The sequence below is a fragment of the Trachurus trachurus genome (genome assembly GCF_905171665.1).
Source record: "Trachurus trachurus genome assembly, chromosome: 17".
NCBI lineage: Eukaryota > Metazoa > Chordata > Actinopteri > Carangiformes > Carangidae > Trachurus > Trachurus trachurus.
The window spans coordinates 10,878,213-10,905,445 of NC_139900.1; the positions used below are offsets into that span (position 1 = coordinate 10,878,213).

A 27,233-nucleotide genomic window follows, 5' to 3' on the forward strand; every position below is an offset into this window, starting at 1 on the left:
ACCAGAGATGAATACCAACGATGCCAAGGAGTATCTCGCACGCCGGGAGATACCTCAACTATTTGAGGTGAGAGATGGTGTGCGCTTTGTTTGGGGGGGGTGGGGGGTGAGGTGACCGGACTTGACCATGTGTGTGTTACATCGATGCTTTGCACAGTGTTGCAGAATGCATGTCAGAACAGAGACGAGATGGTTTTTATGATATGAAGTATATCTCGCTGTGGCGCGTCTCTCTGAAATCTTATTATCACTCAAAGGGGGGGGGGACTTGAGGGAGTCATCATTTGTAACAAAGTGGTTTCTAAAATGATGTTTTTCTCTTTTTTCTCTCTCTTATATTGATATTTAATCATAATTAGAGACGGAGTGTAAGGGTAATTAAACCAAGCAGACCTTCCTCGGCTCTGCTCCTCTGCATAATTTGCTTTTAATTGAGATGTTCGCAGCGGGAGACATTCTTTTATCGTGAAAAATGAAAATTAGTCTAACAACTGTGACAGAGTGGGCTACAACAAAGAATATTAAAAGTTCACAATACATCTCAGAAGTGAAATAGGGAAAATAATAATTACTATAATGTGTCTTAACCTCCAGGATATTAATGACACTGTATATTTGTGGTAGAGGTGTTGGACATTTCATTAATGGTTACAGGATTATCTTCAAAACTAATTGTTAATAAGCAGACATTGTGAGGACTTATAGTGAAATATGATATTAATATTCCTGAGGGGATAGTAAATTGGCTCAATCACATAATTAGACTCAGCTCTGAATGCAGTTGCAGCTTTTAATGTATGCAAGCAATCAGTGCTTGTTTATTTAGTGGCAGTTCAAATTACATTGAGCAGCCAGCAGTGACACATTATCATCCTATAACCGCGGAGTCGTTTCACTGATCACAATTGCTGCTCATATGGAAGTGTATTCATTATCAATCAGCTCAATGAGCACCAAGAGGCTTCGTGTTGTCATGAGGGAGGAGGAGGAGGAGGAGGAGGAGGGGGGTGGAGATAAGGTCCCACAGGAAGGTATTGTTTTAAAACAGTCAGGGTCAAAGGGGACAAATGTCACGCAAACACACACTTGACTTTGTCTTTTGGCTTTTGGCATGAAGCTCGTTCTCACATCCATCACAGCCACAGTGTTTCCTCCTCCACACACACACACACACACACACACACAAACATAACAGGTCGGTGGAGTTCTGTGTTTATTCGGCCACCAGGCTGAGGGCAATTTCACGGATATCTGACAAAACGAGATGTTTTTGTTTCCCCGGTGGAGCCGATCGAGCCAAGGCAACCAGATCTGAACTTCAAAACTTTGCCTCATTAAAGGCGTCGCTGTTCTCTGCCGCCCGCCACTCTGTCACACAACAACACATCATTACAGAGACGTAGCAATGTCAGAGCAAACATCTCCTCCTCCTCCTCCTCCTCCTCCTCCTCCTCACACTTAACTCCCTCCTCTGTGTCTCATCACCACCTCCACTGTTTTCTCCAGAGCCTGCTGACAGGGTTGATGTACTACCGGCCCGATGACCCCATCGACTACTTGGAGGGCTGTCTGAAGAAAGTCAGGGAGCTGGGAGGAACAGACAAGGTGCGATGGGACACCTTCGTGGGCCAGGAGAAGAAGTCCCTTCCCCCTCTCAACGGGGGCCAGTCACGCAGGTCCCTCTTCAGAAATGGTGAGCGGTGATGAAGGCTCATTTTACTCAGGCTGTGGCGTAAACACATTAGCCACAGTCAATTAACCAGTTAATTGGTAAACAGGAATTTTTTCATCAGCAACAAATTTAATGACCAATCGATCACTTAAGTTTTGTTTTAAAGCTACGACACCAAAACTTTAGTTCCAGCCTCTTCAATAGGTTTATAATGTTGTTAGATAAAACAGGACGTGTTTTACACATTTCTTTTACTGTTTTCTGACACTTTACAGACTAATTGGCCAGATTTTCCCTAAATTACAGGTAATAATAATCATTAATTACAGCCATAAAACATCTGTTATGTTTAAGGCACAACTTCTGTTAAAGAAAAAGCTGCCAACTACTGTAAGAGCCAAAATATAAATAAAATATGTGTTGGATGTACTGTATATGTTTTTGGTAGGCTACTGTGCATCTTTCTAAGAATGCTGGCAACAGTACAACTTCCTCTTTACTCGCTCAGTGTTTCAACAGGAAAGGGTGTTAACATTTGCCTTACACCCTCATGAACCCCTCTGTGGCTGCACTAGCGTTTAAACTGAGGAGTGAGAGTCGCAGCTGTGTGTGCATCACCTCTCTCAGATTGATTTAGTTTGCTAAACAGAGCCAGAGGCATTTGTTGGGACCCCAGAGCGCCCACAAACAAAAGGCAGCCGCCTCCGTCTGTCTCCAAATCACCGAAATCAACTCGTTCCAAGACTGAACCCAGTGGGAAGGACCAGCCTTGAACATGCCTCTGCTGCCTTCACTGACCTGACAGTGGTTGAACGGTGCTATACAACAAAAAACAAATTAATGTGTGAGATTAAATATTAATCTGAGTATAAGGATACCAAAAACTTTCTCACAGGTTTAACTGGAGGCACCACAGATGCAAACTTTGAATTTGCAAAGCAAAGTTCTCAACTACAGCTCTCGTATGTTAACGAGGTTTTTTCCCCGCATTTGCATCGAGTTGTCACGTCCACTTTGAATTCAGACATTCACTTCTTTGTTTGGTAATGTGAGTGTAGCACGGTATCAGTGTATACAGTGTCTGAGCATGAGAAATAGAAAGCAGTCGAGTGTGAGCAGGGGACATTTTAGTGCATTACTCACAGATACGCAGGGTCAATATTTATAAAAACAGAAGCATCCACAGCCAGAAAGATGATTCGAGATGCATTTAGGACAGCACCGTGCTTTTGGAATTTCAGATTTGTCTTGCTTCTTTAAATATTGTGGCAAAGGCGCCTGTTAACTTTGCCAGCTGCAGAGTTTAGCTGCTGGCAACTGCAGCCTAATTAAGGGTTAGAGATTTCCCCTCTGCTGTGATTCCGTCTCGAGCGATAGCTGCATGAAGCTCAGATCTTTCATGTTTTAAAATGCTCGCTGGAAGGAAATCCTGCTCCGACTTCCTAAAAGTATTTTTTCCATTCGATTTATGAGTTAGAAATGTCTGTGGGGCAAAAGTGAGCCCTTAGATTAAGGCAGGTGGTGCAGTATTAGATTGGTAATGTGCAAACTCCTGAAAGCTTTAGCGTTTTGCTAAATTATTGGCATTTTCTCTCATATTATGATCACTCTCTGATCAATGTGATTCTTAGCGCTGTATTTTATAAGGCAAGGCAAGGCAATTGTATTTGTATAGGCCATTTTTACAAACAGTTTGTCCCAAAGGGCTTTACATGGCATCATAACAACATCCTCTGCCCTTAGACCCTCACATCCACTGAGGAAAAACTCCATAGAAAACTCCTTTAACAGGGGAAAATTGGAGATAATACTGCATAAATAGAAAATATTGGTGATGACTTCTGTGTGTGACAAATGTGCTATATTACATCAATATAGTATAAAACATCACAATAGGCAGCTGTAGTATAAGTTCTGATTGTGTCATCACACTAATTAATGAATCTAGATCACTTACACTACGGTAATCAACATTTTGACTGGCAGAATCTGAAATGATGTGACAGCTGCACCGAGCAACTGACTGGCAGCATGAAATTACAGCAGTTTGTTCTCATCCATACCTTTTTACGTGTGTGTGTGTTTGTGTGTGTGTGGGACAGTGTTGCCCGACAGTCCCAATTTCCCCTACAGACGCTACGACCGCCTCCCTCCCATCAGCCAGTTCTCCATCGAGAGCGACTCGGACCTGTCGGAGACGGCGGAGCTCATCGAGGAGTACGAGGTGTTCGATCCATCGAGACCCCGACCCAAAGTCATCCTCGTCATCGGTAAAACGGACTCACTGCAACACACACCAATAACACCAAAACTATAAATACACACACCCAAGGAGGAAACTCTGAGGCACAATCTATTTATTGTCTCTTCTGCTGATGTTACTGATTTGATCTGAGTTTCTCCCGGGTCATGTTTTCCATTAGATAAGAAGACGGAGCAGTAAAGAGCTATTTGTGTGTAAACACAGTAGAACAAGCATCCAGCGTCTATTCATTTTGCTTCTGATGAGAGTTTTGGCCGTGTATATAAAAAGATCAACAAAAATACAGAATAGAAGTTTATATTTGACTCGCTGATGATCTAAAAATACATGACCTGGATGGGAATCTATGAGTCGTGGAGTGTGTGTTTGTGTGTGTGTGTGTGTGTTTAGTAGCAGTATGTTTTTCCTGGTATTCTGCACGTAGCCCCACCTCCCTCTGTCTGTATCAGCCGCGGAGATCTTGTTGCATGTCACTCACTGTGTTAGACACTCACGCTCTCCTAATCTGATTTCCTTGATGGGCCTTGCATTAACCTGTCAAATACATTCATTAATCTTAGAAATTAGGCACGGCAGCTGCACAGAAAGACTGATGATGACATTGGGGTGAGCAGGATCAAAAAAGAGCTGCTATTTATAAAACCCTTTTTAAAGTAGTTTATTGAAGGTTAGTGTATATATGTAAGCAACAAAACGACTTTGGTGTCCATGAAAAGCTTTTTAAAAAAAAAACCTTCTGACGGCCTTCTGCTGCAGCGTGCTTCGCTTTTGGTGTGTACCTGGGATGTTCGCACTGTCTATGCATGCGGGATGATAGTTATTTGTCCTCGCAGCACAAAGCCACTTCCTATCTCGTCTTTGTGAGCACATTGTGCCCTATTTTAAAAAGGGAGAACAGGACGACAGCAGCTGTCATCCCTTTGGAGGATCATGGCAAATGTTTTGTCTGCCAGGTTCGCACAGAGAGAGACAGACTGACAAAGACACGTGTGGTCATGAGGAGGCTGGGAGGGGACCAGGCGTGTCGAGCGTTACAAAACACTCAGATGTGAGATAAAGTGCACATTTTGCCGAACGCATTATTCAAGGATCTCTCTTATTCTCCCACGCTTTCTCTTCTCTGCTCTGCAAAACTTTCTCAGACAGAATTATTATAGAAAAAACACTGCTGTAATTAATATGAATGATAGTGGCTGCGCTCCATCTGGGTGTGCTGGTTCAAAGATGTCTGCTGTGAAAAATGTCCCATTTATTTCACTCATATATAAAAAATGAACTATAAATAACACAAATCACAGCTCTGAAACAAAACCTCATTAGTAATGAATCACAGTTTTATGATAATAATCGTAAACATGAGGTCAGCACTCTGTTGTGCATTAAAAAGCTAGACCCACGGAGAAAGTTAACATATCTTATCTTATCATAGTTTAGCTTAATTTAGCTTAGCTTAGAATAAAAACTGTAGGCTACACATATGTACAGTAGGTAACTAGCCAAACTAGCTTTCTCAAAAATACAACAACTCTAAAGCAAATATTTTGCATTTAGACAGAACCAGACTAGGGTTGTGTCCAAAATCACTCGCTCACTCACTATATAGTGACTACGCCGATTTGTAGAGCTCTCCGAATGTTTAGTGAGTATTGACACTACATAGTATCCCACAATGCAGCGTGAAAAGTAGTGCAGGCCTACAACTGTATTGGAGCTCCAAGACAACCACTGTGCAAAATTTAGGGTCAAAGGGGGCCACTTAAGGCCAAAAAAGACACTACAAAACAACAACAACTTTTTAACAAAAATATCATCAAAACTTTACCTAAAATAAATACAATTTCAGTATGTTGCTCAGCTTCAATTGTAATACAAGAATATTTTTGTTCCATAATGATTAGAGCTTTCTAAAGCTACTTGGCTTTCCTATTGGCTGACAGAGATGAGCTTTTGGAATATTGATCAGAGTCTCCAACACAACCTCTGTACTGATTATGCATAGTAATATACAGTTACCATAATGCATTGCGGTTGCCGGTTGGCATTGATCTGCAACGTTTTAATTATGCACCATAACTATGTGGTGAAAGTTTTTTACATTTTACCAGTGAGCTCAATATAGTCTTCTATACCAGTGGTTCCCAACCTGGGGGGCGGGACCCCCCAAGGGGGTCGCCAAAGATCCAGGGGGGGTCGCGAAGCCCTCTTGATTTTAAGGGGTTTAATAATTTTAATGTAATTAAAATGTTAAATAAATTAGTCGGCTAAGCATTTAATTCATGTGACAAAATCAACTAAATTCAAGGGCCACATTTAACATTTATTTGTGTATTTAAATAGATAAACAAATAAATTATAGGTCTATATCAATAGATGATTGAATATCAACAGTTTTAAAACATTAAATACATAATATACAGCAGGGCAATATCAGTCACAATGAATTTGAAAAACAGCATTGAACAATGAGAAAAACCTGTGTAAAATTACAACATATTCTTCAGAACTTGTACTTTTAAAAACACAATTATCTTTTTAAAAGTACAAGTTCTGAAGAAATATGTTGTAATCATACACAGGTTCTCCTGATTGTCCCATGCTGTTATTAAATTACTGAAATATAATAAAGTATTTCATGTAAAAGAAGTTATGATGTTCCTTATTTTATTTTATTTTATTTTACATGGGGGGGGGGGGGGGGGGTCACCAAAGTTTTCAATGGTAAAAATATGGGTCCCTTAAGAAAAAGGTTGGGAACCACTGTTCTATACTATATAGTCTACTACATAGAATTCCCTATATAGTGAGTAGGGAGTACAGTAGGTGAAAGAGTAGGCATGACACTGTTCACTTTCAAAAGAAGCTAGCGGTAAATGTAAGATTTGCCATTTAGCAAACATCTGTTTGCCTTGAGGGGCCTGCATTATCTGGCAAGTTATAGCTAACTTGCCAGTCTCAGCTCTGAATCAAGAAGTCACCACAGTTTTATGATAATTATCTCACTAGGTCTACACAAGAAGGCTGGTAGCCTATCCCCTTATCTAAGCTTAGCATAGCATAGACACTGTAAACATAGTAAAGCAGCAAAGCCTGCGGCTCTCTCAGAAATACAACAGAAATACACAGCAGCAGTTTTTCTGCTCTTTCCTCAGACTGATACAACCATGAACTTGACCTTGGTCCAGCTCTAAAAGCCTTAGTATGCTTCAAACAAACTAGCCTGTACGTGTCGTCTGCCCACGTCTAAAAACAGAAGTGTTTAGAAAAGGCCACGTTCAAAGGCCTCTGCCTTCACAGAGAGAAGAGGAGCTATAGACACAATTTTCAGCTTCTCATTCATGGTGTTGAAGTAATTTTGTGGAGTGCTGAAACGAAATAGTTGTGTGAAGGTGGAGTGAAAACAAGAAATGTTGAAGGGAGCTCAGGCTTTACTTACTTACTTTCACACCTCTGAACAAGGTGGCCACGGCTGATGGATGATCAGTTTCAGAGAGCAACAAACATTGCCAGACCCCCTTTCCCACTCAATCTGACCGTCACTTTGCTCAAAACATGCAGAGGCCTGAACCCTAACTGCAAATCCTGTAAATCCTGAGTATTAATCCCAGCTGTAAGGCGGACACTGGCCCGGATACCTGCGGGATAGGCCTACTTGGAGCTCAGCAAACCATTTAGAGGGCCACATTACATGTCACTTCGCTGAAACTTGGTTGTCAGAAATGGATGATCTAATTTAAATCCAACCAAATAATATATTAACAATCGCTGACTTGTAATGATTTTCCTCACTCGGGCGCGCGCTCGTCTCCTCGTCCCTTAAAAAATCATTTCTGACAGTCAACGCCATGATGGAATAAATTACCAATGACACAGCTTGTTCTCTGACTAATTTCACCCTTACTCCAGCCTGGCTGTCAACCAGCAGTGATTTTGGAGCGGTTGACATTTCTATGGTAACGGTAGCATTTCAGAAATCCTGAAATGAAATTCAATGCAAGTTGTCTCTCAGGCAAAAGCAGCATTCAGGTTGCCAGATGGCTTCAACGCTGGCCGCTCACACATTTTTAAAGCTCTCACCACTTTGCGTCTTCAGATTGTAATTTTAAAGGAATTATAATTGATTTTAATAATGTTGCACTGATATTGTAAGATGTTAAAACAGGTGCTAACGTGTCATATTTACCAAACTATGCAGCACTAAGCTGTAGGAGCTGTGTCCTCTTGTCATCACTCCTCCTCCTCCTTTTTCTCCATTTGAATAATAAAAAAGAGGATTTGTTAGCTAATGTAGGAGGTTCACACATACCTGTTTCTCTATCACCCCCCCCCTCCCCTTTCCCAATGTGCCCTTCTCCCCCGCACACACACAAAACACACAAAAGCAGCAACACACAGTCACAAAAACACCCTCTCACACATGTGCAAATATGCACACAAAGTCTGGGATTCTCTCACTAATACACACGTGTGCCTACGCCAACAACACACCCACACACATAATGTTTCACACTCACACACACACACACACACACTTTTTTTCACAATTTCCCCAAACATCAACAGCTCTCCCTCTGTGCCTATAGGTGGCCCTGGCAGCGGCAAAGGAACACAGTGCCTGAAGATCGCCGAGCGCTACAGCTTCCAGTACGTGTCCGTGGGCGAGCTGCTGAGGAAGAAGATGATCCACAACGCCACCAGCAACAGAAAGTGGAGCCTGATCGCTAAAATCATCACCAATGGAGAACTGGCACCACAGGTAGCGAGAGACACGGAGAAGGAGGGAGGGTCGGGACACACTGTGGGGTCGCATTTTCTATGAAAGAGGGGGAGAATATGAGAGGGAGGATGGATGGATGGATGAGCGCCGAGTGTGTCCAGTCACTTGCAGGTCATTATCGCAGCGTGCATGTAACAGGGGACTAATTAGCAGCATCCATATCACAAGTGCGCTGGAGAGAGGGATGTTGTTCCGTCTTATTAACGTCCTTCTCTGCAGGATAATTAATCTGGCTGAGAAGAAAATGGGCACAGACCGACCACCTCTGGTTGTTTTTTGTGCTCTCCGTTCTCTCAAAGCCGGTGTAGAAAGCACACGAGGAGGCCTCACACTTGTGTATGAAATGAAGATTATTTCCCTAATTAAAATTTGTAATCAAAGGGCAAAGGAAGGACCAAGGCAATGACGATAAATAACAAAGCCTGTTTCTTCATGCAGAGGAGTTCAGGGCTGTAACGCAGACAGAGTGCCTCCTCCTCCTCCTCCTCCTCCTCCTCCTCCTCCTCTTCCTCCTCCTCCTCCTCCTCCTGACTTTGTGATTTGAGTTTGAAGCTTGTGTCCCCTCCTGAATTATCTCCAATAACAGTCTCACCGTTCATCATCTCTCCTGTCTGACACGACACTGCATCTCCCCTCCGGCCGTTCACCGGGAACCAGGGAGATAAACAGCAATGTAGGCCAAGCTGCAGACATATTAGATATGGGGGGAAAAAATGACTTGTGGCTGATAGGTGTTTAATTCCCTGCTATGATTACTTCATCAAATTCAGATTACAATTTGGTTTCTTAATGATTTTGTATCTGATGGTGAGAGACTGGCGGCTGCATAAATAGTGTTTTATGATGTGCTGAGACACATATTACTGATTCACAACTTGTTTTTAATTGGTAGCTATAAACTTACTTCCTATCGTGTTTACTTTACTGCAAATTAAACGGATAGTTTCACATTTTGGGAAATACACTTAATCTCTCCACTGAGACATATGAGAAAATCGATCTATGCTATTGATCTTAACAGGAAGCTATAGCCAGAATATAATATAATATAATATAGCCTCTTCATCTGTTCTTACCTGTCCAGGGACTACAGGTGGAAATTAGCAAATGTTGCTACAATCTGGCGCAAGGCATCTTCTCTTGTCGGACAAGATTTATGTTTTTGTGCATTGTCCCTGTTTCTAATACATTCCTATCCTATTCCTATCCTCAAATGGTCAGCTTAGCTTAGACAACACACAGCATGATTGCAAAGAAAGTTTGGAACATAACTACTCCATCTCATCATTTCTACACTTTGGCAGTAGCATTGAGCAATGAGCATTAGACGTGCAGGTTGGCAGATTCTCTCCTTGGATAGCGCTAAGCTTTGTTTGTCCCTGTTTCTAAACAGGGAGAAAGTGCCTGGAACAAAAGTTGCTGGTGGATCCAGCTTCATGTGTAACAGACAGAAATGATCACAGCATCAATCGCCGCTCTTGGCAAGAGAGTATGTAACTGTGCTCATCTGTGAAGCAATTATTCAAAATGTAACGAGCACACAGCATCACTTCTGACCTTTAGGCAAGCACCAAATCAACGTGAAGTCCTCACGGTTTGTCTGTACAGTAATTCACTGCAGGTCATGTGACTCAGTATATTTCTGACCCTGTGTTCTCTCCGAAATCCCACTGGCCTTCTCATTCAGTAAGAGGCTCTTGGACGTTCGACAGTCTGGTCTAAAATTAACAACTCATACTCATAGCACTTTTGTACTTTTTATATCCACAGACAGTGGAAAAAATGTTTCAAAACCAGCTGAAGACCCTCGAACCAGTACATAGTAAATTATTCATGCTAATTTCAACTAGAAATAATGCATCTTTCCAATTTGTGACACTGACATGTCATTAGGATGTTTGGTTTTCAGTGGCACACAAAAACAAAAACACCTCAATCACTTCAACTCTTCACAGCTCAATCAACCAATCAATCACAAGCTATCTGTGAGCTGTGCACGAGCATTGGCAGCTGTAAACATCAATGTTGTTTGACTTACTTGCACAGCATTTTAACATACACTGTTATAAACAAATAAGTAGCGTACTACTACTACGGTAATTATATTAGCAGAAAATTACAACATTTTAAAAATCGGGGCATTTCTTTTGCTCTTCATGACACTAAATTAGTGTCTAATTCACTAACTAATAGTTCATTGAATTTATTTGCACTCTGAACTGTTGTTTTTTTGTCATTCAAATTTTTATTTGTTTTAACATAACTTTACAGACATTTCAAGTGTTACAGATATGGCACAAATTAATAGTCTGTTTAAGAAAGTAAAAAAGGAGAAACAGATAGGACGAGGAGAAAAACAGAAAAAAAATATCTGAAAAAATAAAATATAACATTGATAAAAATAAAATACTCATCTTACAACTTAAAGACTCTGAACTGTTGTTTGAACAAAGCAAGACATTTGAGGACATCGTCATGTTCAGGTGTTTTTCATATTTTATAGACAACAAATTGATGAATCTAGAAAATATTTAGCAGATTAAGCGACAATGAAAATTAGTGTTTTAATCCCATATAAAACCTAACCTTTCTGCCATTTTGCCTCGGCATCCCTATATCAAGTGTGAAATATACATTAGGCTACTATTGCCTGTGCCATTCAAATGCCAATGTTACAACTGCGCTTCACTACACAGCGAACAGATGTATATGCATTGGGAATACAGGGGGATTGGGGATAGACAATCCCTCCAGCTGCTTGTCTGCTGCATGATTGCTATAGAGTTATAGATAGATCGTATTTTTAGGCATCAGATGCTTGTCTGACCTGGCGCTCCAGTGAGAGCTCAGACGTGAAGCCATGCAGAGGATCAAAGGGCTTCTCCTAGATTAGCTCTCTTTTCATTTTATCATACACACATGCGTACATTAATCTGTTCAATGAAACTGAGATTAAGTTTAATCTCTGTATATAGTCTGCTGGGCCACTGCTCACATTCTGTGGCTGGAAGCAAATGAAATGTCTCTGTTAGTCAACGTTGGGCGGAGCGACAGCCATAGTAGTTATTTTTAGATCAGGGCATTGCTCATGTATCGCTGCCATATCGCATGATGCATTCGGCCTGAAGAGATAACCTCCAACATGTTGACCTCCTCCGGCCACGAGGACGGCAGCGATGCTGAAAGATGCTGGCACTCTCTGCCCTCAAGTGCTCTCAAGACAGCGGCTCTGCTGCTTTCAAGAATATTAAAGTGCAATTGGATAAACACATGAATTATGTTGTGTAATTCTCCAACGTGCTGTATTTCATTCACTATTTTTTACAACTTTAAACGAGCTACTCATTATTAATGTAACGCAATTAATCTACAACCTTGATGAATATACACTGGGAATTGCAACAGCACAGAGCTAATCTCCCCCGTCCATGTTATTATGTTCTTATAATTACAACTATAAAGTTTTTTTCTTTATCACTCAGTTGACAAAACTGTGGAATTGGGAAGCAACAGAAATCCTAACATCTAGCTAATTGTTGAGCTATTAAAATTGATAAATTAAGAACAGTTAATCATCTTATCAACTGCCCAGCAATCAGTTGTTATCAAGCTATAAAAAATTGAGGCACCAAGTGATGATAATCATGTTGCTGTATTTCCCCCCCAGGAAACCACAATAACTGAAATTAAGCAGAAGATAATGAAGATCCCTGACGCTAATGGTATCGTCATAGATGGGTTCCCTCGAGACGTCGGACAGGCCCTGTCCTTTGAGGACCAGGTGAGTTGAGTTTCCATCAGTTCTATGAAAATGCATAAGATTACCTCTGAGTGGCATTGTCACATTTGTTCCAGATGCTACCTACAGTACAGTATACCTCCCATCATTTGAGAGGGGGTTGTTTCCTTAAACTTGATTTGTTTCGGTGACAAAGCAAACATCACATCAATGAATTCTGCAGTCGTGGAGAGTAAAGCCTTTCAATTGTTTGTTGACATTCTTCATATTCTTGTCAGATTTTCTTTGAAGGCAAATTCAGTCTAAAATCAAACTGGGCTAGAAAACATCTTTTGTTTGACGCACATGCTTTGTTCGCATAAGAAGACGATTATATTGTGAATGCATGATGGGAACGTGCTGGTTTCTCTTTATGGCATCCAGACACAGGCGTCAGAGAGTCACGGTATTTGTTTGTTTGTAGAGACAGCAACAGTTCCTGTCTGTGTGACCGACAGAGAGCCTTTCAATTGGCGCCTGCCACAAGCCCTTTATGTAAATGACTTGTTTGCTCACCACCGCACACTGGAGCTGTTATCTTTCAGGCTTCACCTCCAGGAGCATGAGATCTAAGGATGGCTGAGGTGGCTGCCCAGTGGTTTGACTTGTATCATCCGGGTTTGATTTATTTGATATCAGAGGCTGCACAGTGTCTGGAGGTCGCTGTCAGGGCATTTAGACTCTTTGTGGAGTCATAAATATATAATCAGTTGTATGAAATAATATAAAAAGTTCATCCCCAGATGAGAAATCTCCCAGCTGTTGCTAATTAAACTAATACAGACTGAATTATAACTATGATTTTGCATCCGTTGTACTTCAGTGGGTCGCATTTTTTAAAGTCTGACTGAAATTTGAATCTCAGTTTTTTTGTGTGTGTGTGTGGGGAAATGTGAACCATGATGACAGCTATTGTGCATATTTGGTAATTTTTTTCCTAAGTACAAATATGTCACATTTGTGCTTGCACGCCTCTGAGTGAGTGTTTTCCACGGCAGCAGCTGAGTGACTTTTGAGAGCTGAAGTTGTTGGGAGACAGACTGTCAACAGAGCGGAGAGCACCACCGCTGGCAGATTAAAGCGTCTGTGTCTTGACTGCAGTTAACATTGGCTGCGTTGCCAACTATTCGAGCAAAGGCAGCTAAAGCATGCTGGGGAAAATTCACAGAAAAGTCACACACTAATCTGCATATGAATGCTGTCGTGTCAACTGGCTGTAAATCTTCATTCGTATTGTTCACGCTGCCATCATCACTCCAGTGCATTTCTGAGTCTACCTCTTTTCTAAAGCTTTTTATACTGTGGAAGTATCATGAACAAAGTGGGTCAAAATGTTTTTAAAGTTTGCATTTTGAGGAAAATAAACCCTGACAAGTTAAATAAATTGGGTCCACTAGAAAAATTAATGGAAGGATCACTGGCATATTTGGGTACAGCTTGGACCAGAGACACCCAAATTCAAAATAAACACCGAAGACATGCTGTATAAAATATACATAGGCACTGAATAACAAAATTTAATTTGTAGCAAGGAATATTTCCCTGAGGGCACTGTTAATAATAAATAGTGCACAATAGAGTTTTATTATAACAGCCATAACTTATAGTAGCGGTGGCCTTCAGTTCAGCAATTTCCCTTTACGTGTCCCTGCAGAGACAACACATTAGCAGAGTCTGCAGCCTGCACTGAGACCATTAGGATTATTTCTCATCTTCTTTTTACTGACTGATGGAATTTGGTTTTATTATGTCATTTATAAGCTATGCAACACAGTGCTATAGACAGACAGTGGTGGATTAGATGTGTTGTTCTTCTCTGAAACATGAGCAATAAACGAATCAGTGCGAAGGCAGAGTCAGTTTGAATATGTTTGCTGTGTGTGTAATATTTCATAGCAGCACTGACCCTGAGTTCACACCATTAATGCTAACAATGTCTTAAATCAGCATGTTTCCGCTTGCTGCTCCTCCTGCTGATCAGCTATTCAACAGTGAACCGCTTGTTTTCCATTTCACTGCCAAGTCAATGCTCAGTGTTGCTGAAATGCGAAGGCGGTAGCTCTGAGCAAGGACTCTGCCCTTTGACTGGCAGACTACAGATGTTACTGGTTCAAATTTGCGGGGTTTTTCCTGCACTGCAGGATCGCGTGATCGCGTGACTTTTCACCACAACTGTTTTCCTCTAGGTGGCAGCACCGTACTAAATACTGCTCAGACGTTTTGGGGACAATGCTGACAGCCTGATAGCCGCGATTAGGAGTGGCGCTGTTCATGATACAGAATACAAGAGGATGAAAGGAGAACTAGCTGCAGACAGTAAATAATATAGTAGCCTAGTTTTTCAATGACAAAATGTAACGACGGCAGCTACAGTAGACTATAGCCCACGTCTCACTCTCTTTTTTCGGTCATCTGTCTCGTCATCTCCAAAATGTGTTTTTAAAATGAGCCAACTACAGTACTGTGCAGTAGTGCCGCAGATTTCTCACTCCGCACCTTGTTTGAGAGTGCAGCTGGATGATTTCTTGTGAATGAACGGGTCTGTGTCACTTTGGGGCTGGGCGATAAAACATAGGATAAATAACTTTCCCTCGATAGAAGACGCGGCCGATACAAAGTGACACCGTCAGCCATGCATAATTAATTGATCTGTTGTTTGGCCACTGTTTGAAAATAACCCGAATTATGAGCAAATAATCTGATCCAGAGCAGCAGTCATAATCAGACTTCTTCTAAATAAACCTTAACATTCAATAACTGGGTCAGGTCGGACCATGGGGTTATTTTTTCTCTTCTTCTTCACAGGAGAAAATGAGGTGCCGCTCACGGACGCGTTGATGTTTTGTGATTTATCTGCTGCCTTGACTCTGCCCTTTATACATGTGCGTTCAGATTAACAATAAGACAAGCCATGGTTGAGTTTATTGAGTTTTAGCTGCTCAATCTCATTGTTTCAAAGAAAAGGGATTGATTTTTATAACGAAATGAAACAAAAACAATATTATATTGATACATTGTTGTAAAAAAAATCCAAAAGAAACGAAAATGAACTAAAGAAAATAACTTTCACACACACACATTAAAACAGTGCGATTGGTTGAAAGCTGATAATTAGCCATGTGCTTATAAGCTGATTGGCCGAAACCAAGAACAAAGCCGCGTGAATGGCCAATCGCCATGTGTTAACGGCCGACATGTAAATCAGCTGTTTCGATGGGCGTTATATGAATAGAGATGTTAATGTGGTACTTTGCACATAGGCTGTATACTTTCTGTAACTGGAAGAAAAACAGCCAGCTGGAAGAATGTGTTGCCTAAATCTTTTACTGTGTGGGAGATCTCCACCAACGTACTGTAGCCGGGGAGAAAGCAACCGTTCTGCTGCGGGGGGAGGGAGGGGGGCTGTCGGGGTGGAGGTGCTGAAATGGAGAGCTGTCCCCCACAAGGTGCTAAAGTGAGGGAGAGGAGTGGAGACGCCGGTTGATTTGAGCGATTTAAGCAAAGCAAAGCCTGGGCTTTTATTTGGTTTTATTATATGCTTGTGGTTTTTCTCTATTTTTGCCTGTTTTCACTCTGCACCTGCCCTAATGTGTGTCTCCCTTGTCTCTAGTAAATGAATATTTCCCACAATAAAATGAGTCTTTAGAACAAAGAACTGATTTTTTTCTCTAGCTTTATAGAGCTTTATAGGCTATAATAACCTTGCTTACTGCTTTTTGAATCACTTGACAAAATAAGATGCCTCGAGCAAACTTGGATATGAAAACATTTTATTGAAGAAAAAACACACACACATTGTAGCATCAAGTTTCATTTCAAGTCCTTTCTGTCCATGCCTGGAAACTCCGTTCTCAGTGACTGCACTCTAGCTTTATTTAAAATATACAGCAGCTTTATATTAGGCTACAGTCACCAGCAGGCACACAAACAGCATCCCCAGGACAGGATATCGATTACGGTCACATGCCAGTCGCTCCTCCCTTCAGTTCTATAACTTTCTCAATGACACTGTCCAGATGATCGATGTACTTATTACAGACGCTGATGGTCAGCTTCTCCATCCAAAATGTCTGGATCGCTGCTTCCAACTCCTCCCTGTTAGTTGGTTTCGCCTCAGAGCGGATGTAGTGCTTCATCGAAGCCCAGACCAGCTCTATCGGGTTTAGATCTGGTGACCTAAACAGAAGAATATGATAGATTAGCACTTATTTCCTGCTATTAATTTATCCCAATTATAAATGCATCATTATTAATGCAGGTAATCACGCCAAATTTATGACTAACTTACTCTGCTGGTGTTGGCACCCAGTTGATTCCCTCTGTCTTCATACAGGCTCTGACACTGATTGCAGTGTGTTTGGGATCATTGTCTGGTGGAGGGAAAATAAAGAAAACATTAGATTTCACCAACTAAATCATCATTACATTGCCTTTATTGTAGCCTAAGAATGTTAAGGATGGTTTTAAAAAAGTGTTAAGATGATACCTTGGAAGAATCGATGTGTGCGCATCGGATACTGCTCTCTGAGGTATGGACCAGCAACTTTTCGGATGATTTCCTCTTGGTAAAAGTGTCGGTCCATAATGCCTGTGGGTGACATAACGGGCTTAATTTCAACATTTTTTATTCTTCATTTTTTTATTTTTTTTATTTTAACTCTGTTTCAGACTAAATTGTTAGGTAGGTCTATATATATTCAAACTACGTTTTTTCCCCACTCACCGTCGAAAATGAGAAGCGGGCAAGGGCCACAGCGTGAAATTCCACCCCAGACATGAAGCTTGAGGGGGTGTTTAGCTTTAGGCTTTGGCGTCCCTGCAAAGTTGCTCCTCCTCCAGCACTTCAAGGCAAAACGCTCAAGGGCCACAGTCGACTCGTCGGTGAAGAGGACATCGTCGAATTTCTCCCCAGCAGCTTTCCATTTCTCAGCCTGGAGTAGACGTGCTTCTTTGTTTTTGTCCCTCGTCATAGGAACAAATCTGCAGAATATGTAGAAATTAGGCTTAAGCGAGCAGTTCATTACTAATAAATGTAACATAATTTCAAATTTCAATGCAAGATGCAAAAGAGCCTAATGTTTTACCTTGACTTCCCATAGTTCCAGCCAAGCTGATGCAACGCCTTCCGCACCGACCATAAACTGATGTTTATGTTGTGGTCACGCAAAAGAATCTCTTTCAATTTTCTTGCAGGTAACTCGTCGTTTGCTTTCAGGATGGCATCTAGTCTTTCCACCACCTGACTGATAGAGAGACATTGTTAGGGTAATAACAACAATAATAATAATAATAATAATAATAATAATAATAATAATAATAATAATAATAATAATAATAATAATAATAATGAAAATATATATATATTGGCAATACCTTGTCAGTTTACGTGGTTTACAGACTCTTTTCTCCACAGTTGCATGCAGGAAATGATGCTGAATTGTGCGCAGGGAGGCTGAGACTCCGGCCGACTTGAGATGTGCAGCGATGGCTCGTGCAGTCCAGCCTTTCCTCCGCAGAGTCTTGATGAGTTCACTCGTTTTCGCGTCGATCATAGCCATCTCTGAGTAAATCGAAGTCCAACTCAATGAAGACTAACCAAATGTAGTCCATGTACAGTAGGCTACAACAATTTATTCTTGCTGAGTGGGCGTTGATTAGGATGCCTCTCCCAAGGGGCGTGTCTGGTCTAAAATGATTTTTTTTCTTTTACTGTGGGTCTCACATTCGCCTAATGGGCGTGGCTACCCTACTGTAACTCTGCTGCCTTGTTCAATCACGTCCTCAGTTCTGTACCATATGGGCTATATGGCCCCCTGCTGATTACTCGACTCGACCTACTGATTACTTTAGCTGACCGAATTCAACTGCTTCAAGATGAAGAGCGCACGTTTCTACGGAGCATCCAAGGTCAGCAAGGCTCTCTTTCCCCGAGATGAGAACTCACCACCTGCTGCACGGGGGCGCAAAAAGGTATTTTTTCCCATTACATTTACAAGCGAGAATCAAACATTTGTCAACCTAATGGAAGAGATCAACGTTTTTAATTTTCAGTCTCTAATTTCTTTGCTATTTTTCCTTGTTACAGGTTGCAGCAAAAACCGCACAATCGTCTGCCCCGCCAGCAAAGCGTCTCATCCAAAAAAAAGCGGTAAGTGTCATAGGCCTAGACTACACTTTATACCGTGTACTGTATACTACTCTATCTCCCTTGTTTATTATACCGTAAACCATGACTCATTACTTGTTTGTTTTTCAAACCACAGGCAGAGGTTTCTCGTTTGGTGGCTCCTCGTGTTCCTGGTGATGTTGCTCTGAATATGCTCCTGGACCACAGAACGCAGCAGCTGCAGCGCGAGAAAGAGGAAAAAGGCAAGCTTCTGGCAGAAAAAGAGACCCTGCTCGCAAAAATTACCCGGATGGAGGATGAACTGGCAACCCTGAGGCAGGAAAATCAAAACCTCAGAGAGAGCGGGAACTCCGAAGGAAGAGGGCAGGCTTTCATGGAGGAGATCCGAGCTGGGATCGGAGAACTGCGAGATGCTTTCCGCGAGCAGCGAACTCGCATCCCGGTTACGCCCCTTACCCCCGTCAGGCCGATCCCACGACACACATCGACTCCTGATCTTTCCTCGTCGCAAGCCTCGATGTCTCCGCTGGTTCTATCTTCAACCTCGGACAGCATTAACATCTCTCACCAACACCCCGATGTAAGCTTGAGGCATGTCGGACCTGAAGACCATGCTCAAGTCCGTCACCAGAGCCACGGCCAGGTGGGACGTTTTGGGTGCCTACTGTTCCGGAGAGTCATTTCAGAGGACAATTACCGAGCCTGGGCCAAAACGACAAACTGGGACGGATCCCGGGGGAAACATGAACTGCCACAAAATGTGAAGAACTTTGTAGTGCAGTCACTGAGAACGGAGTTTCCAGGCATGGACAGAAAGGACTTGAAATACTGCATAGATAAGATCAACGAGTTCTTGCGAACTCCGAGAAGATCATCTGAGGGTCCTATCCTCACCCTACTGTAGCCTACAGTAGCCTACAGTACTTGATGCTACAATGTGTGTGTGTTTTTTCTTCTTCAATAAAATGTTTTCATATCCAAGTTTGCTCGAGGCATCTTATTTTGTCAAGTGATTCAAAAAGCAGTAAGCAAGGTTATTATAGCCTATAAAGCTCTATAAAGCTAGAGAAAAAAATCAGTTCTTTGTTCTAAAGACTCATTTTATTGTGGGAAATATTCATTTACTAGAGACAAGGGAGACACACATTAGGGCAGGTGCAGAGTGAAAACAGGCAAAAATAGAGAAAAACCACAAGCATATAATAAAACCAAATAAAAGCCCAGGCTTTGCTTTGCTTAAATCGCTCAAATCAACCGGCGTCTCCACTCCTCTCCCTCACTTTAGCACCTTGTGGGGGACAGCTCTCCATTTCAGCACCTCCACCCCGACAGCCCCCCTCCCTCCCCCCGCAGCAGAACGGTTGCTTTCTCCCCGGCTACAGTACGTTGGTGGAGATCTCCCACACAGTAAAAGATTTAGGCAACACATTCTTCCAGCTGGCTGTTTTTCTTCCAGTTACAGAAAGTATACAGCCTATGTGCAAAGTACCACATTAACATCTCTATTCATATAACGCCCATCGAAACAGCTGATTTACATGTCGGCCGTTAACACATGGCGATTGGCCATTCACGCGGCTTTGTTCTTGGTTTCGGCCAATCAGCTTATAAGCACATGGCTAATTATCAGCTTTCAACCAATCGCACTGTTTTAATGTGTGTGTGTGAAAGTTATTTTCTTTAGTTCATTTTCGTTTCTTTTGGATTTTTTTTACAACAATGTATCAATATAATATTGTTTTCGTTTCATTTCGTTATAAAAATCAATCCCTTTTCTTTGAAACAATGAGATTGAGCAGCTAAAACTCAATAAACTCAACCATGGCTTGTCTTATTGTTAATCTGAACGCACATGTATAAAGGGCAGAGTCAAGGCAGCAGATAAATCACAAAACATCAACGCGTCCGTGAGCGGCACCTCATTTTCTCCTGTGAAGAAGAAGAGAAAAAATAACCCCATGGTCCGACCTGACCCAGTTATTGAATGTTAAGGTTTATTTAGAAGAAGTCTGATTATGACTGCTGCTCTGGATCAGATTATTTGCTCATAATTCGGGTTATTTTCAAACAGTGGCCAAACAACAGATCAATTAATTATGCATGGCTGACGGTGTCACTTTGTATCGGCCGCGTCTTCTATCGAGGGAAAGTTATTTATCCTATGTTTTATCGCCCAGCCCCAAAGTGACACAGACCCGTTCATTCACAAGAAATCATCCAGCTGCACTCTCAAACAAGGTGCGGAGTGAGAAATCTGCGGCACTACTGCACAGTACTGTAGTTGGCTCATTTTAAAAACACATTTTGGAGATGACGAGACAGATGACCGAAAAAAGAGAGTGAGACGTGGGCTATAGTCTACTGTAGCTGCCGTCGTTACATTTTGTCATTGAAAAACTAGGCTACTATATTATTTACTGTCTGCAGCTAGTTCTCCTTTCATCCTCTTGTATTCTGTATCATGAACAGCGCCACTCCTAATCGCGGCTATCAGGCTGTCAGCATTGTCCCCAAAACGTCTGAGCAGTATTTAGTACGGTGCTGCCACCTAGAGGAAAACAGTTGTGGTGAAAAGTCACGCGATCACGCGATCCTGCAGTGCAGGAAAAACCCCGCAAATTTGAACCAGTAACATCTGTAGGTCAGGACTTTTGTTGTGAAGCATCTGCCAAACTAATGTGTCCTTGAGCGAGACTAAAAATTGTCTGGTAGATAGGCCTATTTTTGACCTGTTTTCAGTGGATCCATTAAGTATTATCTGTCAGTTTTATCAGACAGGAGAAATAATAGAATAATACCCTGGCAATATGACAGTAATGATATACAGTATGAATCATAGCAAAGTTTTCGTCTAGGCTAATGGAAATATTTCCTTAACATTTGAGTGCCCAGCTTTTAGCAGGATTGATTGGTTTTCCTTATCACATTTTAACTCACTTAACATTTATCAACTTTTAAATGAGCACTCAGTGACTAATAGACTGGGGAATAGGCTGTGGTCTGTGCAGCCAGTGCAATCATACAGTGACATTATAATCTGGTCATTTTAGTTGGGTCAAGAGGGATGGACATAAGAGTCTCAAGTCCCACTTGGACGGGGTTAATGTCCCAAGAGGAGATGAACTAAACTCACTTTTACAAATTTGTAACAGTGTATTTTTATAGACTAGAATCTTTTTTGTTGTTGTTTTTAAAGGCAGCATGTCACATCCTTATCAAATTAGTAAGATTAGTAGCCCATTAGTAGCCAATTATTTGTAAACAATCCCATTTGTTTGATATTAGCATTGGCAAACAAGTTCAGGAAGTTGTTTGTTCACTTTTCTTTGTACAAAATTAAATGTCAGACGTGTTTTTGCACATATTGTCGATCACTATCACGTCTGTGTATAAAAGTTTAACTTTTATAGCCAGAACTTATCTTGGCAAAAGCTTTGACTATTGTTTTGTTTACAATACAAGAGGTCAGCTATATAATATGTCCTCAGGGAAGCTCTGCGGGGCCGACTGAATGCCACAGTGGCACCATGTCAGAAAACAATGTGAATTTCTGACCAAGCTGGGACTATATGCTAACTTTAGTGTAAGTAAAAATAGGGGTTATTATTACAGATAGATCTTTATATGTTCACAAGACAAAGTTTTGAATAGTCCCCTGAGTGGCACTATTTTTTCAGTGACTTGGCGACATTGAAAGTGACAAGCACAGTTGATTGGGCTGGGGCCATAGGCTGGGGGTAGCTAATTGGCAGGCTACCTTCAATAGGCTACAAGAAAGGCTCAGCAAGTGTTAAAAACAAAATTATTAAATAAATTGTACCTGAAAGTGATAAGTCAGTTCGAATAGGCTGAGATGAGCTTGTTAGCATGCTAATTTCAGTAGAGGAAAACAAGCGATAGATAGGCCGGTGCATATTCTCATTTGTCCAGGTCATAGTATTTCAAAGGAGGTTAAATCGAAAGCAACTGGACTTAGTTGTTTGTCTAGGAAGACGTTTCACCTCTCATCCAAGAGGCTTCATCAGTTCATGTACGCAGCTGACCAGGCTGGGACTGGTCCAACTATCTGGTGTGGAGACTCACTATTTAACCTCTTGTGTGGGCGTTTCACAAGGGTGATGATGTCACTGGTTCCCTTTTATGCTCCAAGTGCCAACGACAGTCGTTGGAGTGACAGTCGTTGGTGGGAAGTTGGTTTCGACTTCGTTAGTGCCCTATTGTGTTCTAACGACAGTCATTGGAGTCACTTGCCACTTGTGAACAGTGTTCACTGTTCACGAGTCACTTGCCACTTGTGAACAGTGTTCACTGTTCACAAGTGGCAAGTGACTCCAATGACTGTCGTTAGAACACAATAGGGCACTAACGAAGTCGAAACCAACTTCCCACCAACGACTGTCACTCCAACGACGGTCGTTGGCACTTGGAGCATAAAAGGGAACCAGTGACATCATCACCCTTGTGAAACGCCCACACAAGAGGTTAAATAGTGAGTCTCCACACCAGATAGTTGGACCAGTCCCAGCCTGGTCAGCTGCGTACATGAACTGATGAAGCCTCTTGGATGAGAGGTGAAACGTCTTCCTAGACAAACAACTAAGTCCAGTTGCTTTCGATTTAACCTCCTTTGAAAAAGCGATAGATAGACAAAATGAAAGGGCTGCCTGCTCGTCAAACTTTCAGTCATTGTTAGGGTTTACAAGACAAAAAAAGCTGTGCTATACTTCTTCAGTGACTTTGTATCTCTTTGTTCTCTGGGTAAAAATAAAAGTCCTGCTCACAAATCACACACTGTCATTTCACTAAAGTTGCTGGACGATGTGGCTGGCTGAGTCACTGCAGAGGTGAGTGTGCTCATCGACAGGCCATGTGTTTTGTTAGCATGCCACAACACTGAAGCAGAGCATAGATGTAAGTATCAAGCAGCATTATCGTCAACAAACTGCGGCTCCCCAGCGGCGCTGAATTGTTATTAAATGGGTGTTTGTTGGCTCCTGCAGGAGAAACCAGATGGGGCTCTTCTGGAGGTATCATTTAGTGAACGATGGCGTCGGGCTTTATCTCGTCATCTTTATAGTTAACTCATGTGAATGGCCCGTTTATGCAGGCAGCCATGGCCCAACAGCTGGCTGCATGGCTGTATATCTGGCTGCTCCAGCGGGTTCAGTTAACAAACAGTGAATGGCTTTCTGTTTTGTATTTCTTTTGCACAATGCATGCAATCACATGCCAAAAATAAAGTATAGTGTATAGTATAGTTAATATACAAAACTTTTGCACATAGAAGGGTGCATACGCAATGTACACACTTACTTTCATAAGTGCACACAAAGAAACACACACAGCATGTCCTTAATACTACATACACCTGAATGAAGAGTAGCCTATGGACGTATGACATGGGAATATGTCATGTAAACTGTACCAAATGAGATTCCACATGACCTACTCAGTGCATTTCAGTTTGGGTTTTAATCATCCTGTTGACTTTGCATATTAGGCTACATTTGATTAATCCTGCTGTGGATTATTGAGTCTGGATGAGTCCATTTCAGATATGATGGAGTCTGGAGATGAGCATTAGCATTATGTGGTTTTGTTTTGATTTGTTTTTTGCTGGTAAAGGCTTTGGTCATCTTACCTTATATCTCAAGTGCCAAAGTGACCAAAGCAGCATTAGAAAGGCTGAAATGGAGAAAACCTCAAGCAAACCTATAACAAAGCTGATTTAAAAAACAGGTTTTCTTACAGCAGATGAACAGATACAAACTTCCAACCATGCCTGATAGCAGCAAACTGTGTCAGGCGTGTGTGTATAGATTTTCATCAAACTGACCGCTGTCGACAGCTAATCCTCCCTCATGTTTTCATTATATTCGCTTGTCTAGAGTAATTGTACATTTTCTCTCTGTTTTTCTGAAGAGGCCGAGTCTCAGTAATGAGAGCTCATAATGTGGTTGTTGTTGCTGTCTCCTGGTCCACCTCACGTAACAACAGATTCCTCTCAGTACAGTACAGCCCCATCAGACAAAGAAGAGATGATATACAGTATATATACAGTATATGGATATGTGTGTGTGGCAGGGAGAGAGATTTCTAACCAGACTATAACCACACAATCAGCCCTCTCCTTTGATGGAGCTCACAATGAAGCTATTATTGTGGATATAATCAGCAATTCCAGCTGTTTAGATGTGAACAAACATACTTTCCCATCGTGTCTCCACATTAGCTGAGGCTGTAAACACTAAACAGTGGTGATAAACTCAAATTTGCTGCTGAACCTTTGAGAACAGGCATTTTCACATGCAACAACGGCCCTGGAAGTCTCATAATGAAAATGTTGTCGCATCTCTCATCTTATAATTCGAGAAGTTACATTTCATAATCGGTAATCACAGAAATTTGATTCCGCCGGATAGATTTTATTTATTGTCACAGTGTTATTCAAATTGCGTCAAGACAAAAACAAACAAGGCGGCTATTAAACAGGGATGATGACAGGTTGCAAACGGGGCCCCAGGGTTAGATAAGGGCCCGAGGAAGTTCACGGGAGATGAAACCACAGAGATAACACGTGTATACAGTTGTGTTTATAATCATTTCCAGGCAACCGCCAGGAAAAACAGCTCATACAGTCACCAAGGGTCGGACAGGAGCTGAGGACCACTTAGCCAGTGATGCACAGATGCCGCAGCCCCTGGGATTTACAATCGAATTAAGTGACAACTGGTTATTAAAGGGACTTTAGCTCGGCTCAGCACCAGGGAGAGAAAATAATGGTGGTATGTTTTGACAAATAAGCTGCTGAGACCCGGTGTTGTCGAGGATGAGGCCACTTATTGGCTGTGAATCAGACAAGTGAATCACATATACATTAAGAAAAACACTGATAAACTAATCAATAAACAAATCAATATTTGTTTTAACTTGCTCAAATGAATCCAGCTCCAATCAGCCGTCATATCTGGACAAACGTCATGTTGTCTACAGCTGATAATGTTAAAGAAGAAGAAGAAAAAGCTGTGTTACATAATCCAAGTGTTAGACGCTGGGGAGTGCTGTGATTATGCACATTGATGCATTTCATCTGTATAATAAGATAATCATATAGCAACAGCAACCACATTACGAGCTCTCATTACTGAAAGTGCCTAGAACAGGTTTATTTAAACCATATACCAACTGATTAACCTGTCAAATACTGTGTTGAATAATCACTTAATCATATGATCTATTTACTGTAATATAAGAGCGAGGAAACTCTGCATTTCAAGGCTGCAGCATTAGAAAAACTACTTCCATTCATTCATTGCTTATCAACAGATTCACCAAGATTAATTTTCAACAGACTAATGTCATCTCAACTGGACTCGACCTGAGTCTACAAAAAAAAAAAAATGCTGCATTGCATGACGCTCCTTTTACAAGCAGACCTGCTGTTAACTGTCCCAGTGGGAGCTGGTTGAAGACTCGGCTCTAAACTCTTCTCCTCATCATTAGCAGCAGCACAACACTTAACACCAGTGGAGATGAGAAGAAGAAGAAGGAGAATGGCTGAGGCAGTGAAGGAGAAGCTGCTGTGATTAAAGGTGGAGGCCCCGAGGCAGAAAGTTACACATTCAGCTGCAAAGTCACACACAGTCTGGAAAATTTATGAAGGCACATGAAGCTGCAGGAGCCTGGAGTCCTGGCACTGGCAGGGAGATTAGTGCTGACAGAGACAGAGTCTGATCGACACTGACAGTGAATACAACAAAAACATGGCAATACCAATGATTCACAACATGGATCTGCGAGTTATTTTTTTGATTTATACTGTGGAATAAGAAGCCTGGACACATGATTCAACAAAACACTGAGTTATTACCTGGCAACACGGTCGGTGACGCAGTAGCCAGCACAGAGTTAGTGTGTCCTGTGGTTTCCTCCCACCGTCCACATATACATGCAGCAAGGTCTAAATTGGCAAAGGCCTGTAGGTATGAATAGGAGCATGAATGGTTTTTTGTCTCTAAATGTCAGTCCCGTGATAGACTGGCGACCTGTCAAGGGTGTAACGTGCCTCTAGCCCATTGTCAGCTGGGTTTGGCTCTGACCCCTGACTCACAGCAAGATAAGCTAATGGACCTGTGTCTGACTGTCTGACATTTGTTTTACTATAATATCTTTTAAAAAAGAATACACAAAATGCTGTGCAGACCAGCGCGGGTCTCAGTTTTAAGTCCATCATAGTTAAAAATAAAACACTGCACACACTGCTCTGTATTCACCCAGTGTATTCAGCTTTCCTGCTTTCATCAAAGCCGTGCTTCAGACCGTTTCTTGTTACGCATATACAACATATCAGTCATCCAAGTGATTGACATGTCATCGTAGGGACTATATATCATCTGTATTTACAAAGTATCTGCCTCTTAGTTCATACAACAACTCCAGTTAATACACTTTTTAACCATTACCGGTTTCATCTGCTTTCAAAAACAAGTCCATTTGCTTTTGAATTCATCCCTCGGGGAACTAATTTTCTGATGAGTCTCTTAAAAACAAATCCTGTCATTGCGGAACAATTAAAATTCAGCAGACATTACAAAAATGGTCAAAGAGTCATTTAATGCC

The 27,233-nt window shown here is 41.6% G+C and overlaps 2 protein-coding genes across 2 annotated transcripts in view; both read left to right on the forward strand.

Moving 5' to 3' along the window:
- Nucleotides 1-7: 7 nt before the first annotated feature.
- Nucleotides 8-27,233, forward strand: part of ak5 (adenylate kinase 5) — a gene marked incomplete at its 5' end in the record, with an annotated part of 99,675 nt that continues 72,449 nt past the window's right edge. The window contains 5 exon segments of the mRNA XM_083991702.1: nucleotides 8-67; nucleotides 1,507-1,693; nucleotides 3,775-3,942; nucleotides 8,516-8,688; nucleotides 12,377-12,490. Coding sequence (XP_083847828.1) covers nucleotides 8-67; nucleotides 1,507-1,693; nucleotides 3,775-3,942; nucleotides 8,516-8,688; nucleotides 12,377-12,490 — 702 coding nt within the window.
- On the forward strand, nucleotides 14,587-21,248 carry LOC311000842 (uncharacterized protein). The gene is made up of 3 exons (XM_083991705.1): nucleotides 14,587-18,457; nucleotides 18,573-18,635; nucleotides 18,751-21,248. Exons 1-3 carry the CDS (start codon nucleotides 18,362-18,364, stop codon nucleotides 19,516-19,518), a joined length of 927 nt encoding a protein of 308 aa, XP_083847831.1. The 5' UTR covers nucleotides 14,587-18,361; the 3' UTR covers nucleotides 19,519-21,248.

Coding starts and splice junctions, on each gene's coding strand:
- LOC311000842 (XM_083991705.1), top strand. CDS start 18,362: ATGAAGAGCGCACGTTTCTACGGAGCATCCAAGGTCAGCAAGGCTCTC. Junction 18,458..18,572: donor CTGCACGGGGGCGCAAAAAG/GTATTTTTTCCC, acceptor TCCTTGTTACAG/GTTGCAGCAAAAACCGCACA. Junction 18,636..18,750: donor GTCTCATCCAAAAAAAAGCG/GTAAGTGTCATA, acceptor TTCAAACCACAG/GCAGAGGTTTCTCGTTTGGT.